Here is a 15,658-nt window from a genome sequence, read left to right on the forward strand (position 1 = left end):
GATGTATATTTTCTAAATCACTAAGAAAATTAAAGCCAGGAAATTACAGTCCATTTAGAAAATGAGAGGAATCAGTGAGAAAGCATAAAACATGATCACAGAAGACCAAAGTCAGTAATTAACATAAAAGCAAATACATTAGACTCTCTATTAAAATGCAAAGACTCTCCAAATGGGTTGAAATATAAAATCCAACAGGACATGCTGCTTAAAAGACAACTAAAGATTATATGAAAGTCAAAAATAAAAGGACAGACAACAATTTATCAAGTAAATATAAACCAAAACAAAGAAATATTCTAATATCAAAGAAAGTAAAATTCAAAGCAAAAAGCATAAATAGGACAAAAACAGTAACTTTAAACTAGTAAGTCTTCTTTATGAATTGTACCTAACAGACACAGGTATTTGTATACTAAATAACAGTATCAAAATATATAAGGCAAAAGCTCTAGACAAACAAGATGAAGCTGAGAAAAATAACTATAATAGGAGACTCTAAGACAATACTATTAGTCTATAGTAGTTCATAACCAAAAATAAGAAAATAAGATTTTAATAACATAATTAAAGTGGTTGAACAGCTATATGTTCACCTGTCCCACACAAATTGAATAAACCTTCATTTACAACATCCACAGAACACTTTCTTAAAATGCTAGGCCCCAAAACCTCAATAAATTCTAAAAAGCAGAAACTACATAAGCCATATTTTCTTTCCACAAGGCAAAAATCCTACAAGTAGCAGAGATTTAAAAAAAAAGCCAACCACACTGAAATTTTTAAATATTCTTAATTATTGAACCAAAAACTTAAAACACAATGATAAACCTACTTAGAACACAAGACACATCAACATAGCTGGGATGTGAACATTTTTAAAATTAGAGATAACCAAAAGCCTTCAATGTATTCATTTGTATACAAACAAAAATAAAAAATAAGCATCAGACTCAAAAAATTACAGAGAAAACAAAGGAAATAATAAACATAAAATGAGAAAGTAATACATTTTAAAACAAAATCACAATTGATAAACAAATCCAAACACTAGTTTTTTTGAAGGGAAAAAAGATACCTGTAGCAAGTCTAATCAAGGAAAAAATAAGACATGGTAGAATTAAGAAAAGGCAAATTTCTTATAACTTAAAAGTAGCAAATTTAATAGAAATGAGATTTTTTTATCCTATTTCTATTAAAATTCTCTGCTAATGTACTAAATTTCAACAAAATGAAAAGTTTTCTGGAGAAGTATAAATTATGTAAATTTAGTGGATAATAAACACAAAAAGAAAAATACATTTTAAAACAGAAAATTTTAAATTTAAATTTAAAAACAGAAAACATACTAATAATCACAGAAGAAACTGATAGTTATATCAAGAAATTATTTCCAAAAAGGGCTCCGAACTTAGAAGTTTTATAAGCATGGTCCTTCAATCTTTCATGGAACCAATCACTGCCATACTATAACAGAACTGCTTAATCACAGAAAAATATATAGTTATCCTATTCACTTTAGAGAGCGAGCAAAATCCCCATGTTAAAACCTAGACAATGGCAGCCCAAAAGACCAAAGCAATTTCCCTAATTATTAGCAAATCAAATTCTGTAGTACCCATAGGGCAGATATATTTTAGAAGAAATGCATTCCAGAAGATATCAAGTATTTCAAAACTAATTTTCCCAGAAAAATAAACGTAAAAACAGAGGATGCATGGTTGGACAGTATAAGTCTATAATCACTGTAGTGTATTTTTTTCCTTTGAGATGCTTTTTCTTATCTCAGCATTATTTCTAATATTTCAAATGAGACTCTCACTCACAGTGGTGGTTTCTTTGGGCTCTTTATCACATTTAATTTCTGTCCCAAAGTTACTGAGACTTGAACATGCTTTTCAACATGAGTTTTAACACCACCACTTAATGAATGCCTGTAAGAGAACATGATCAATGTGGATGTTCAGAGAGTCACCAAAATCACTCTCAAGAGTGGTTCTGGTCAAGAACGCCGGGCTTTGCAGTACACTAACGAAGGCTGATGGCATCTGTTCACCAGTTAAAGCTGCGCTGCTGTGTGGCAGAATCGTGAGCAGTTTACAAACGCACTGAGGCTGCCAGTTTTGAAATGATGCAATTCTTTAGGCTCTAAGTATGTACATCACTTCAAATTTTGAAAACAAAGTGAGTCTTTCTTAATATTATTAGATCAACTATTTTTAAATCCATACAATTCAAGTCTACATAAGATGTAAGTAAACCGTAAATCTCTTTAAAAAATTTTTTTTAATTAATCTATCTGACCCCGGAAGTTCAAAGATGGTTTAATGTTGGAAAATCTATTAATATGTCATCAATGAATCAAATGAAAAAAAAAAACTACATGATCATCTTAACAGATATCCAGAAAGTATATGTGACAAAATTTCAGAGCCATTCCCAATTCAAATTCTTGAAAAACTAAAAATAGAGGGATATTTCCTTTCTAGATAAAGAATATCTAACTCAAAACAGCCAACCTAAAGGTAAAACACTTTGGATAGTCTCATTAAAATCAGAAACAAAACAAGAACGTCTACCATCATCATCATCATTTAACATTGTTCTAAACATTTCAGCCAACAAAACATGTAATAAAAATTAAATAAAATTATTAGAACAAACATTATCATTATTCATAGATGATATCAAAGTATTTCCTAGAAAACTCATATGAAGTTACTGAAAGAAGTACTAGAATTAAGTGACTAGATACCAGGAAAATATAAATTTATGGTCTGATGAGACTAAAGAATTATTACAGCTCAAATCTTTCCATCTGTCTCCATCAGGACTGCCTCTATCCTAGTTTGAGTTGCTATTACTGTTTGCCTAGATTACTGCATCAGGCTCCTAAATTAACTCAGCCTGGTGAGACATTATACAGGACAGCCACAGGATGCTTCTAAAACAAATCTAATCATGTCATTCCCTTGCTTAGAATCTTCTCATAGCTTCCCACCATAGAGTAAGATTCAAATTCCTTACCACAGCCTTATATATGGCCCTATAACAACCAGGCCTTATACAAATGCCATTTCTTGACACTCTAGCCACACTGTCCTCCTTTCTGTTCCTCAAACACACCAATGGGGCTTTGTGCTAGTTATTCACTCTGCCAGCATGGCTCTTCCCTTGAATCTCACAAGGATGGCTCCTTCTAAACTGCCAATCACATCTTATCTTAAATGTTATCTCCTCAGAGAGCTCTTTGATCATCCAACCTAAAGTAGCCACCCAGTCACTATCTCTCATCACCCTATTTTAATTCCCTCCATAGAATCTAAAGTTCATGATCTGATACTTTTCTCTGTATGTTTAGTATCTCCTCCTACTACTGTCACCTCCATGAGCAGGAACTTTGTCTCAATAACTGTTCATCTACAACACTTAAATCACATAAGAAGAGTCACTCAATAAACGTGAATTTTAATTGTCTATCATTCCCAATAGACCGTAAGCGCCACAAAACAGGAACCATACCTATTTTATTCATTCTTCTATCTCCAGGACTCTGACACTGGGTATACAGTCAATAAATATCTGAGGAAGGGAGGGAGGGAGGGAGGGAGGGAGGGAGGGAGGAAGGAAGGAAGGAAGGAAGGAAGGAAGGAAGGAAGGAAGGAAGGAATCCCTTCTTCCCTCCCTTTAGTCCCTAGTAGTCTAAGATTGGGCAAACTTTTTTGGTGAGTCCAACACATTGTTGGCCTAGACTGAACTTGCAGCCAATTAATACTGTCCTAAATGACTTCATATGAATTGTTATAAAGTTAGATCTTCTCACCTTTACCCATACCCCAAATTCTACACTTGTGTGATAGACTTAACATAAACACAGAGCTTTAATAAAATTTGATAGCCTTGTTGAAATTACTCTTTAAAATGCGCCGGTCAAAAAAATATTTACAAGAAAATAACAGGTCAAGAAAAATTAAATCTTTTGAGTCCTAATCCATAAACTGTGTAAGTAGCTGGCCAGAGAAGAGACCTTCCCTAAAGTTATACTGAAAAAAAAAACTGAGCTATTAAAAAGTTAATCTATCTTGTCAGTATACAGAGAAATGACCATTCTACACTAAAACAGTCAAAACTAACAAAGCCACAAAAGCATTGCCTCTTAAGGATTTCAGTTAAGATTCTGGATCGCCATTTTGATTACCCAAGAATTACTCATTAAATATGACACAGAGTACATATTTGCTGGTTTGTGGGCACTCTTAAGTATCTAATTACTTCAAACAAAAGGCTACATTCTCAATTTTTTATATTTTGTTTTTATTCAAGAGTTTAGTTACAGGCAGCACTTTAAAATCAGGCTTTTAAAATTAAAGGCCAAACTGAAAAAATTTTGCAAATATGACACTGCTAAAAGAATGATCGTCTTAATAATTTAAACCCTAAAATGTCCTATGGAGTTAAAGTCTTTACACATAGAATGTGTAAGATCGATATCATTTAAAATAAACAACTGAAAAACCACAGATCGTGGGCAAATTTGTCAATGAAGATAAACATCAGTTTCAGCCTTCCAGAGTGTGAAAACCAGCAATTAATTCATCTTGTGACAGAATATAAACTATGCTTCAGAATTTGGACTTTAAAGTCTCTTTCTCCACCAGCAAATCAGCATATCTATGCTGAAGTTCCTTTTCTCTTTCCTGTTGTCGCTGAACATCTTCTTTTAGACACTTGAAAAGAAAAAAATATTAAACAATTATTTCATACGTAAGCACACTGAAAACTAAAAATATCTTAAGGTACTTTCTCATCTTACAAACAGCTGAGTTAAGTCATGACTCTTAAGAGGTAAGTATTCCCAAAGAGAAACAAAAATAGCAACTACTTTTGCTACAAAACTAGTACAGTCATGCATCACTTAACGATGGGGATATATTCTAAGAAATGGGTGTTTAGGGAGATTTCGTCGTTGTGCAAACATCATAGAGTGTACTTACACAAACCTAGACAATATAGCCTACTACACACCTAGGCTATATGGTACTAATCTTATGGGACCACCGTCGTATATGTGGTCTGTCACTGACCGAAAAGTCGTTACGTGGCACATGACTGTACTGCAGCCATTCTCTGATTTGGTTATATGACTACCATCTGGTTGTAAAATCTCTGCTGCTATCTCAAATAAACAAGCCATTATTGTCCTATCAATACCCACAAATGCACTTAAATAAGCCCTGGCTGCCCTTTATCTGTATCATGTACACTCGGCAAATAAAGTTAAATCAAATCTAGTCAAAGGAATTTGATGCTTTGGAATGACTAGCTATATTCCCAGCATCCTAAGTTACAAAACAAAAAGACACTGGTTTAATGTACCTCTGAGAGCTATATGAATGGGATGCAATTAAGTTTCAGGGGACAAATCACAAGGGTTACATATTCTATTTCATAGCATATATAAAAACAGAAAATTAGTAAAGGAAAAGCCTTTGTATCCACAATTGGCCTGGTCTATCCATCTACACACAGGCAATTCTAGATTAGAAAGCCAAAAACTTTAGGCTCTCACTGAAAAAAGCCAGACAGTATCAACTTCAGAAGACAGCCTGCACAGGAAGGGAAAAAAAGGGAAAGTCCTGATAATTCTTTGCAGGTCTCTTTCTAAGCAATGCTGCAAGGCAAGAATGTTACCTCTAGCCTCCGGGGAATAGCAGAATCTTCATGTTTCTTGAGTTCTTCAAAAGTGCGTAACTCCAGGTAAGCCTGCTCAATTTGGTCCCATAAGTCATTCAACTGTTTCATGAGCCCCATAGCACGAGACTGGTAACCCCCAAGCAAAATTTTCATCTTCTTTTCCATCTTTGCAGCTCTCTTGGCTTCTGTCGTCATGTGACCCCTGTTTATCTGGGGGGCAAGGAGAGATCACATCAGCACACATGAGAAAAGCAGGCCAAGTAACAGGACTAAAAAGGTTCTACTGGTTCATCCACTGCTCAAAGCAAAGCACATTAGTGTTCCTTATACCTCAGCTACTGTAACACAAAAAGAGGCTTAAGAAGGGTTTGTCTTGCACCTGAAGGGTTTTACAGGTTAGTCCTAAATAACCTATTTATAACTTCGCCCACGATTCAATCTCAAAGCAGGCTTGAATTCTACAGCACGAAATTCTCTACTTCTGAAAATGACTTCTACTATCATTAATCCGCATTGATTTTGGGACTGGCGGCAACCCATCTTCACCATCTATATCTCAAAAATGTGCTTCTATTTTATACATCTAGTACATTTTTAACAATTGAATAACTGAATTAATACCCAATTAATGTACCATAGTTGTGATCAAAACATAACGCCTCAAACTATAAAATTACTAGATTATTTTTATGATGTTATAATCCAAAATTTGGCATAAACCCCATAAAGGAAAGAGAATATCACAATTGGCAACAAAAAAAATTCTTAAGTTTTGAGGAGTAAAAAGACCCCATAAAATTAAGAGAAATGACAGTTTTCCTAGTAAATACGTATATTGAGCACAGGTGGGCTGCCTTCTCAGATCATGCTTAAATTAGGGAAAATAATTAAAAACATATAAACTCACAAAATAACAGGAGTGGGACAATTAACAGAAGGAAGATTTCAACAAAATTCTACAGCTGATGCAGCAAGGCAGAGAAAGTCCCATCTTAAAGGGTCCAAGGAGAGGTGGCTGAGAAGGGGGCAGGTGTGTAGTGCAGAATCCTATTAGCCAACACCTTCTCCAGGTGTATATTCTACATCCCACAATATAATCGCTTCATAGTGATCTGCAAATACTTGTTTTCAACACACAATGCCATAATTGTAAAGTCAAAGCCCCAGGAATAATTATTACATCTGTGTTAATTTCTTTCTGTCTGTCTGTCCTTTCCTTCCTCCCTCCAACTTCCTCTCTCTCCCCGCAAACTGATTCTATCAAGTGACTTCTATAAGCAACCAAAACTAAGTAGTTTCAGAATAATGTGTACCCAAATGATACTCTGTGATTCATAATAAGGCAACTGAGAGCACCCTATAACAAGGAAGACAGTGACAACATAAATACTTTTTCTCTGAGATACCTAATGTGGGAGTAGGGGTAAATACGCAGAAATAGCACCACAGAAAAATACTGTTGAATATGAAACACTGACACGAAAACTGTACATTGGATGTTTTTAAATATTTAGAAACAATATAATCACCAAAACAAATATATAACTTTCCATGATAACAACTTGGAAACATCCATTTCAATGCATAACATCTGATTTAAAAACAAATATGTCACTCTCAATGCTTTATGATTAGAATATATAAGAAAACCAAAAAAGAAAGTGTTCTTCAAAATATAAAAGTATACTTCTACTGGAAAAGTAGTACCTCATATCTATCCATCTCCAGCTTAGTTTATTAAAAGTCAAAGTCAAATAAGCCTACAGGGAGAGGGGGACAGACATGTTGCATGTGTGTGCCTTAAGAACGTGAGATGGATCTAAAATTAATTTAAATAAAGCTCTTTTAAAACCACTCATATCTTCAGCATTTTGTACGAGTTAATAAGCTTTTTTATTCCTCTGCAATTCACTTGAAGAATAAATCCATGAATAAATAATGTCCCTTATAAAGGAGCCCTTTTCCTCTAACAGATAACAAATCAATGATATGTCTTCTAAGAGTGACTGGAAATACTGGGTGAAGTCACCACGGTATAGTGGGGGAGTCAGTCCCTCTTTCTACCCAGCTCTGCCACCCAGCTGTTCTGAGCTGATGCAAGTTATTTAACCTCTGTGTCTCCATTTCTCCATCAATAAAATGGCAGTCATTGCTAAAAGTTATTAGGAAGCTTAAATAAGATAATGTACATAAAACCCCTTAGCTGCCCAGCGACTGGCATAGAATAAGCAGTCAACAAATGTTAGCTTTGATTACAATTATTTTATAGGTAGTAAGAGTTTAACCATTTTGCTCTCCTCTCCAATGGGCCAAGAGACTAAGGATGAGGCTTTAAAACCTTCTTTAAAATTCCAACTTTAATAAAAAATGGTGTGGACCCCTTCCTGGAAATAAAGCAAGGAAAAGTAGCTATTCCTTCCTCTAAGTGAGCAGTTTGCCTCTTGAGGATCGCCACACCAAGCCACAAGTACTGGAGCACGTCTTTTCAAGCCAGTGGTTTTCAACCCCGGCTGAATTTTAGAATGACCTGCAGAGTTTTTAAAATCTACCAGTGCCAGCACCCTAAACCCAGACACCCTTATTTAAATGGTCTCAGAGCTTTGTATTTTTAAAGCCCCCAGACGATTCTAATAGGCAATTAGGATAGAGAATCCTGTTTCAGCCATTGTCATTAGAGAAGCTAGATGCCAGCTGTTTTCTCTTAACTAGACCTATACCAAAAAGTTTTCATTCCCAGTAAGTGAACAACTAAATCCATGAGTTGCATCAAGTTCCTTATACTATAATTCAGCATGGTCTAAGAATATCAACATTAGACACTCTAATCACATGTGAATTCAAATACACATTCCAAAAACCTTAACAGCACATAATTTCAAATTAATACATAGAGTGCTTTTTTTAAATTAGTCATACAAATTATCATTTTCATTGGTTAAGATAATTCAATTAGCTATACACTGCACTCCATTAATATTCAATTTCCAATTTGCTGTAATGCATAATACTTATGCTCAGAAAGTGTTTAATTAGCCACCAAGGCACATTTAGTATGATTGGTACCTTGTATCTGGGACTTACCTCACCTCAAATAGTTGAGTCATTTATTATTCCCAAACCACCAAACATTTTAAAACTGCAAAGTTGCTAGCTTCCATTTAATGCCAACAAGTTTATTTAACTTAGCTCAAGCTTTATAAGTCTTCTGGCTCGACTATTGTGCTAAGATTCTAAGCAAATATGGAAATAAATTATGCAAAAAATTTAAGTACAGGAAAAAATTAATTTAGTCAAATAACTATAGAAAGACAGTATAAAAGTATAGAGCAGAAATGGAATACGGCTTTTAATATTCTATTTTAGCTTAGTTATCTTCCATCTGCCATCTGACCATTAAAATGTAAAGGAAGAAAAATGCTCAACCTATGATCACATAATACACTTTAGGAGGAAAAAAACTAACCTATAACGTCTGGCCTTTTTCTAGCCAATAAATCTCAAGCATGAAATGCACATGCATACATGGGACAGAACTACCTTAAATCAGCCCCAACAACCCCATCCCACACTCATATACACACAGAAACAACATTAAAGTCCAACAGAGTATAAAACCTTATTGTTTAAAATACAAAGAATCAGGAAGACTCTGATTTAACCAGACTCATATTTCTAAGCCCTTTAAAAAACACACACACAATTAAGCATTAGCAACCACCTTGAAGGATAACTGATTTTGAACAGTATTGGCTTACAGAGCTTGCACTGCATCTTACAACTGATGTACCAAAAGTTCTCAAAAATGTTTTTTCAAATCCTTATCTGCACTTACAGATACACTTGAAAGTCTTCTTAAACATCTAACAAAGCTAGTAGTGGAGTTGGAATTAAGTACTTCATTCACTTGTCACCAGACAAGCCTCCCAAATATGGGGACAATGGAAATTTGTGCTTTAAATAGGTATCAGCACAAGATTTCTAATATTCTTAAAGTTCACTATAACTATTAGGTATTTAGAAGAGGACAACACTTGATATAATTAAAGCTGACTATATCCAAAAAAACAGTAAAATTCAAATCAAAAGAGGAGATAAGGGGCCAGCCCGGTGGCGCAGTGGTTAAGTTCGTGCACTCCGCTTGTCAGCCCACGGTTCACAGGTTCAAATCCCAGGCGAGGACCGATGAGCTGCTCATCAAGCCATGTGTGGTGGCGTCCCATATACAAAAAAAAATAGAGGAAGATGGGCACAGATGTTAGCTCAGAGCCGATCTTCCTCACAAAAAAAAGAGATAAATGAGAATACATCTACATATAAATGTGTAAGGAGACCAAGATGACAAATTTCATGCATGGTAATTCTGTTTTGTGATGTCTGAAATTCGCTTCACAATAATGGGGGAGGGAGAATAACATGAAACAAGAGTGGCTATGAGTTGATGACTGCCATAGCTGGGTGATAATACATGAGAACTCATTATACCAGTCCACTTTTGGGTATATTTGAAAATTCTCATAATAAAAGGTTCTTTAAAATTCAAATTTAATATCTACTCCAAAGGCTAATTATTTTGTTAAGACCATACACCACCAACCATGAAACATCAATAAAATGAAATATAATGGAGACATTAAAATTTACAAGTATGTCAACTATTTAAATATACTAAAATGTATTTATGCAATGTTAAATTAAAATCCACAATTATGTAAAATCCATTTACACTAACCAAAATCTGAGCTTTAAGTCTCAATCTCTCTCCTAAAATCAACCCATGTCTCAAATTTCAGACATTCATCAAAATTTATAGAATAACAACCTAGCCACCCTGTTGTTCAAGGTAAAGTTACTTTTGATACCTCATAGTATCAAACCAAGTTTAATTCAATTTAGATAAGGGTGAAAAGACCTAAGAGACATGGGAGAGAATTCCCATTCACTACAACTTGCCACAGTCATGCGTCGCTTAATGACAGGGACACATTCCAGGAATTCATCATTAGGCAATCTCGTCGTTGTGCAAACATCATAAAGTGTACTTACACAAACCTAGATGGTATAGCCTACTACACATCTAGGCTATATGGTACTAATCTTAACAGGACCATCGTCTATTATGGGGTCTGGTTCATTGTTGACCAAAACATTGTTCTGCGGCACATGACTGTACTTTCTAGACACACAGTATCTCATTTAATCTTACATTACCTCAAACTCTCACTTCCATGAGATACAAACTATTATCCACTCAAATTTTACAGACAAGGAAATTTGAGACCCAGAAGGGTTAAGTAACTCCCCCTAGGCCACCCAGCCACTAAGTGATGAAACTATGCAGTTGTGCCCTACTTGAAAAATCTAACACATTAGGCCACCCCACTAATAAACCAAATGTCCTCTCTGCCTCAGCCCCTGAAATGCAAACATGCCTGAAGAAATTCAAGCTGTGGGAGTAAATGGCTTAATGCCACCAGACAGCTGCCCAAAAAACAAATTATTCTGGACACATGTAAACAACATCTTAATTAATACATCTGCCCATCATTCTTTCCCTGATTTAGACATTAACTTGTACATACCCACTTGTAAGAATTTTATTTGACACTTGAGAAAAGCTTTTACTTTCCCCAGCTTATAATTTTAAATTCCTAATTCTTTTATTCTTAACAAGCTATAAAACTATGGGAAAACAAACATCTCTCAGAAAAATTTTACAGGGAAAAAAGGTTATTTAACAACTTTTTAAGAAGCTAAGAATACAACTAGAGTAATAATTTGGAGATTTCACCAAAGCTAACCTTTGCCACAGACTTTAAATGAGAGCAAGTGATCAGTTTTTTTTAAAATGATACTTACAATATTATACTATTAAACGAACAAAGTAGTAAATAATGATCTCAATTTAGTTTTAAACACCTTCCTCCTTTCATCCACACATAGGCATGTATGTTTATATATATATTAATCTTTTTCTATCATATTCAATCTTATATATACACACACACCCCAAAATTTTTAGGTGATTATGTCTAGATGGTAGGCTTCTTTTCTTTATTTTTTAAATTTCTTTTAAGGTTTTCTACAAAATACAGGTATTATTTTTAGAAAAATGCCTACAAATGTTATTTTTTAAACGCATAGAAGAGAAGCTGTCTAAAAAAGACTGGCCAGAGACCAATGGAAAACTGATGGTCCCCAGGAGATGAATCAGTGGAACCATAAGTGTTTCCTCGGGTCATTACAAAAGGGGGCTGTATGGGACTTATAAAAGTGTAATTGTTACTTTCAAACTCACTAAGTTTGTTAAGGTTACTAAGCTTAAATAATTCCAAAATAAACACATTATCCTTGGGTCTCCAATACTGTCTTCAGTTAAAGTCTGTTACAGTGAGGTTCAGAAACATTAAGAGCATCCCTCTTGCTTGGGGGCTCAGAATATAACCTTATACCACTGGAAAAACACGTTTAAGGATACCCAAAATAAATATAGAGTTGATGGCAGCTTCACTTCCTAGTCCATCATTCAGCAATATGATCCTATAGTAGTAAAGATGTGGTTCAACCACCAAAATGTTTGCAAACATGAATCCATGAGTGACTCTTCTTTAATCTCTACACTGCTCAATAGCGTTCGGTTTTATCGGTGATCTTTCTCTATATTGATGAGATGCAGGTACAAGTAGGCGATTATTGTCAGCATCTAATCAGACTTAGCAACAGTCCAATTGCATCCCTGCAAAGTAAGCTAAGCAGGAAGGCAAAACCTTACTAAAAACCTCTCCAAGAAAAGCAATGTACCAACAAAGCAATATCACAAGCACTTTACACTGGCATAAGTTAGGAAATGAAACACACAAACTGCATGACAAAAATTCAACTCCATGTTGAGGCATAACAGAAGCAACACGGTTGTACCAAGGAGCTCTGTGGTCCAGCTCTAGAGTTCTTGCTAGAAAGAACCAAGAAATCTGTCAATGCCTTTAAGGGTCATGGCAGAGAGCAGAATTTGAGAGCGCGAGCATTCCAAAGTACTGGGAACTTCCCTCCTGCACCCCATGCTACCCCCTCCCCCACACACACACCTCCGCAAGGGAACATAAGCATGAACTCACTGAGACACTATAACACACAGTCCTCCACCCAGAACTGCCCACCGGCTTAATCCTTACCCTAACTTTTCACTCTTTAAAGTATTAAGGGAATGTTTTCCTGTGTGAAAATATATGACTTTATAATGAAAATCCCTGAGAAAATGGGATCCATTGTGCAGCCAATTTTGCTGAAATATAACCATTCGGGAAAGTCAAGGGTCCTCATAAGAGTTCTACAAATACACTGAGAAGGATTTTAAATGTGTTATCTGTGTTCTTTACGTTACTTTATTTCCAAGAAGTCAATGTTACATAATATTTCTTGACTAAGTTGACTGTGCCAGTAAAATACAGGAAGAAGTATTACTTCTGGACCTAGTTTCCACCTCTAAGGAAAGCCTTTCCATTTTTATAGCTAACATGACAAAATCTACTTTTCAGCCAAACTTCCTCAACACAGCAGTTTAGATACTATTTCAAATACTATTAAATTTAATAGCAGGCCTGAATTCAGACTTCTCATTTCACTTTTGCACCTACTGGAAATTATTTCACTCAAAATAATTATGTCTTCAGACCATTTCCTATTTCCACTTAAAGTGGAAACAAATTAGAACACTTCAAATTCTATTTGCACTTCCCAAATACAGTAATGACTCATTTATCTGGCATCGTCAGAAAATGAGGTTCTCCACACCGAGCGTTTTCCAGATAACTGAGGTCCACAAGAGCAGAGAGCCTGTCTGCCCTGTTCCTGTTGCATCCCCAGGGCCTAGAACAGGAGCTGGCACAGAGCAGATGTTCAGTAATATTCACTGACCATATGATTAAATAAGTACTAAAGCTCTTTTATTTTTAACCATTTGATGAAAATTTTTCTACAATTAGAGCCATCTCTCTCTAAAAAAAAAAAAAATGACACTAAACAGAAATTAAGCTTTTCTTATTAATTTGGGGTATCAGTATAAACAGCAATCACTCTACCCTCCTACCATACACCTATAATGCCCTCAGAAGCTATTAAAATACATAGGGCTTTTTGCCACCATGTTTAAATGGCCTCAATATGTTATGCTTTCTAACTTTTCCTTTTCTGATATTAGCTGTCATTTCTGATTGCTGCTGCTGCCTTATTTTACACACGAATGTCTGGCAAGGTTCTAACATTAATTCTGCCTCCAAAGCAGAATAAAATACATGGACTTGGTTATAATTCACAAGTCTTTCCCGCTTACTTCTGACCTGTGACTACGTTCTGATTCTATTTATTTAACAGACTCCATGTACCACCTACCATATTCCACATAAAATCTGAGATGGTTCTATTAGTTTTAAATGAGTATCTTAAGGATTTTCATTTAAGTTCTAAATTTCAAATATTAATCATGAGTAACGGCTCAAAGACTAGCTCCAATATAAACCTTAGGGCATATTTTTTTAACCCATTTAGGAGACACCAACCACGACAAAGCTGGATTTCATCTTGCTTGATACACTGTGATAGGGCCATAATTTAGATTCACTGTTCCAAAGTTCATGGCAGCAAAAATCAAACACACTGGCAGCCTTGGTGTACTGTGCTTGCACAGAAAGGCATATCCCCCGAACCTAAGAGTGGAAAGGATAATTTAAGTATAGCATTTAGTTTATATAATACAACTGGAGTTCCTTCCCCACAACAAACTTTGAATAATGTTTATAATTTAGCAATCAACTGAAATGATGAAAGAAGTACCACAACTGAAATAAAATATTTATGTATTTCAAACCAGTGGAATTGTGTCCTCAAAAACTAAAATAAGCTAAGACAAACCTAGTTCTGAATTAGGGATGGATACAAATAAAATGAGGGATTTGTTTATTTGGGTTTTTGAGTTTCTTTTCTTCTTTTTAAAGATTTAATGAACTTTCATTTGAAATAAGCACAGTTTACTAAATTAAAAGATTTGATTACATATTCTTTAAAAGTAACTAGTTGGGTAAACAATAAAGTAAGTTATCCAGGAGTCAAGAAAAGAAAAATTACTTCAGACTGTTTTATGAATATTCTTCCAAAATCACCAATCCTTCAACAAAAATAGTTCAACGGAAGATTTCAGTTCCTGGTACTGAACTGAACAAAGAGAACCACATGTTTTTAATGGTTGCTCATAAACGACCCAAATAAATCTCCAAAAGAACAGCAGTGGTTCTTTCTGTATTTTTCCCTTCAAAACTCACAAGACCAATTCAACGCAGAAATAAAAATTACTGTACTTTACGGCACCACTCACTTTGTGACACATTTATTTGCTGTCATGAAAGTTAGTGCCTCGACAAAGTAAATGAGATTTAGGGAAAAACTCTTTTTTTTATGTTTTAAACGGCACAAAATGTCCTTACCATTTGAGGCAGAAAGAGTTTACCCACCTCAAATGAGAAGATTTTCCAACTAAGTGAGAGACCTAAGTATTCATATATAAATGTTACAAGGAAACTTTCCAAATAGCTTCCCAATCAATTATGATGCTGACCTTAGATCAGAATTACACTGCTAACTACCATTTATAAGAAATGAAGCCTATACAACAGAAAATATAACTTAAAATTTAACCACTGATGTTCTACTTTCCCTGATTTTAACTGTGAATTAAAACAGAGCAACAGCACACCCTGCTGGAGGCTTGTAATACAACTAGAGTGACCAGCAGCACCGGACTGCTAAAATTTCACCCAATATAGAATTACTTCAGAAAGAAACTCTAATTTCCCACTAAATGATAAAAGAAGTTCACGGGCATTAACAACTAGGTGCCCATATATGTAATCTTAAAGGTAAAATTAAGAATTACAATAATTTTAAATTAAAAGATACTGCTTTTCCTGCTCATTTC

At 34.9% G+C, this 15,658-nt stretch overlaps 1 protein-coding gene across 3 annotated transcripts in view; it reads right to left on the reverse strand.

Moving 5' to 3' along the window:
• Window positions 1-1,186: 1,186 nt before the first annotated feature.
• The window catches only part of CDC5L (cell division cycle 5 like), a 44,350-nt gene continuing 29,878 nt past the window's right edge, over window positions 1,187-15,658 (reverse strand). Inside the window, exons 14-15 of one of the 3 annotated variants that reach the window (XM_058554238.1) lie at window positions 5,692-5,904; window positions 1,187-4,727 (exon numbers count right to left, since the gene is read on the reverse strand). In XM_058554238.1, coding sequence (XP_058410221.1) covers window positions 4,623-4,727; window positions 5,692-5,904 — 318 coding nt within the window. In that variant the 3' untranslated portion in view covers window positions 1,187-4,622. Of the gene's footprint in view, window positions 4,728-5,691; window positions 5,905-7,180; window positions 9,882-15,658 lie in introns of those variants that run through there. The other 2 variants (XM_058554237.1, XM_058554239.1) reach the window with 2 other exon arrangements.

This window comes from Diceros bicornis, chromosome 14 (genome assembly GCF_020826845.1).
Source record: "Diceros bicornis minor isolate mBicDic1 chromosome 14, mDicBic1.mat.cur, whole genome shotgun sequence".
NCBI lineage: Eukaryota > Metazoa > Chordata > Mammalia > Perissodactyla > Rhinocerotidae > Diceros > Diceros bicornis.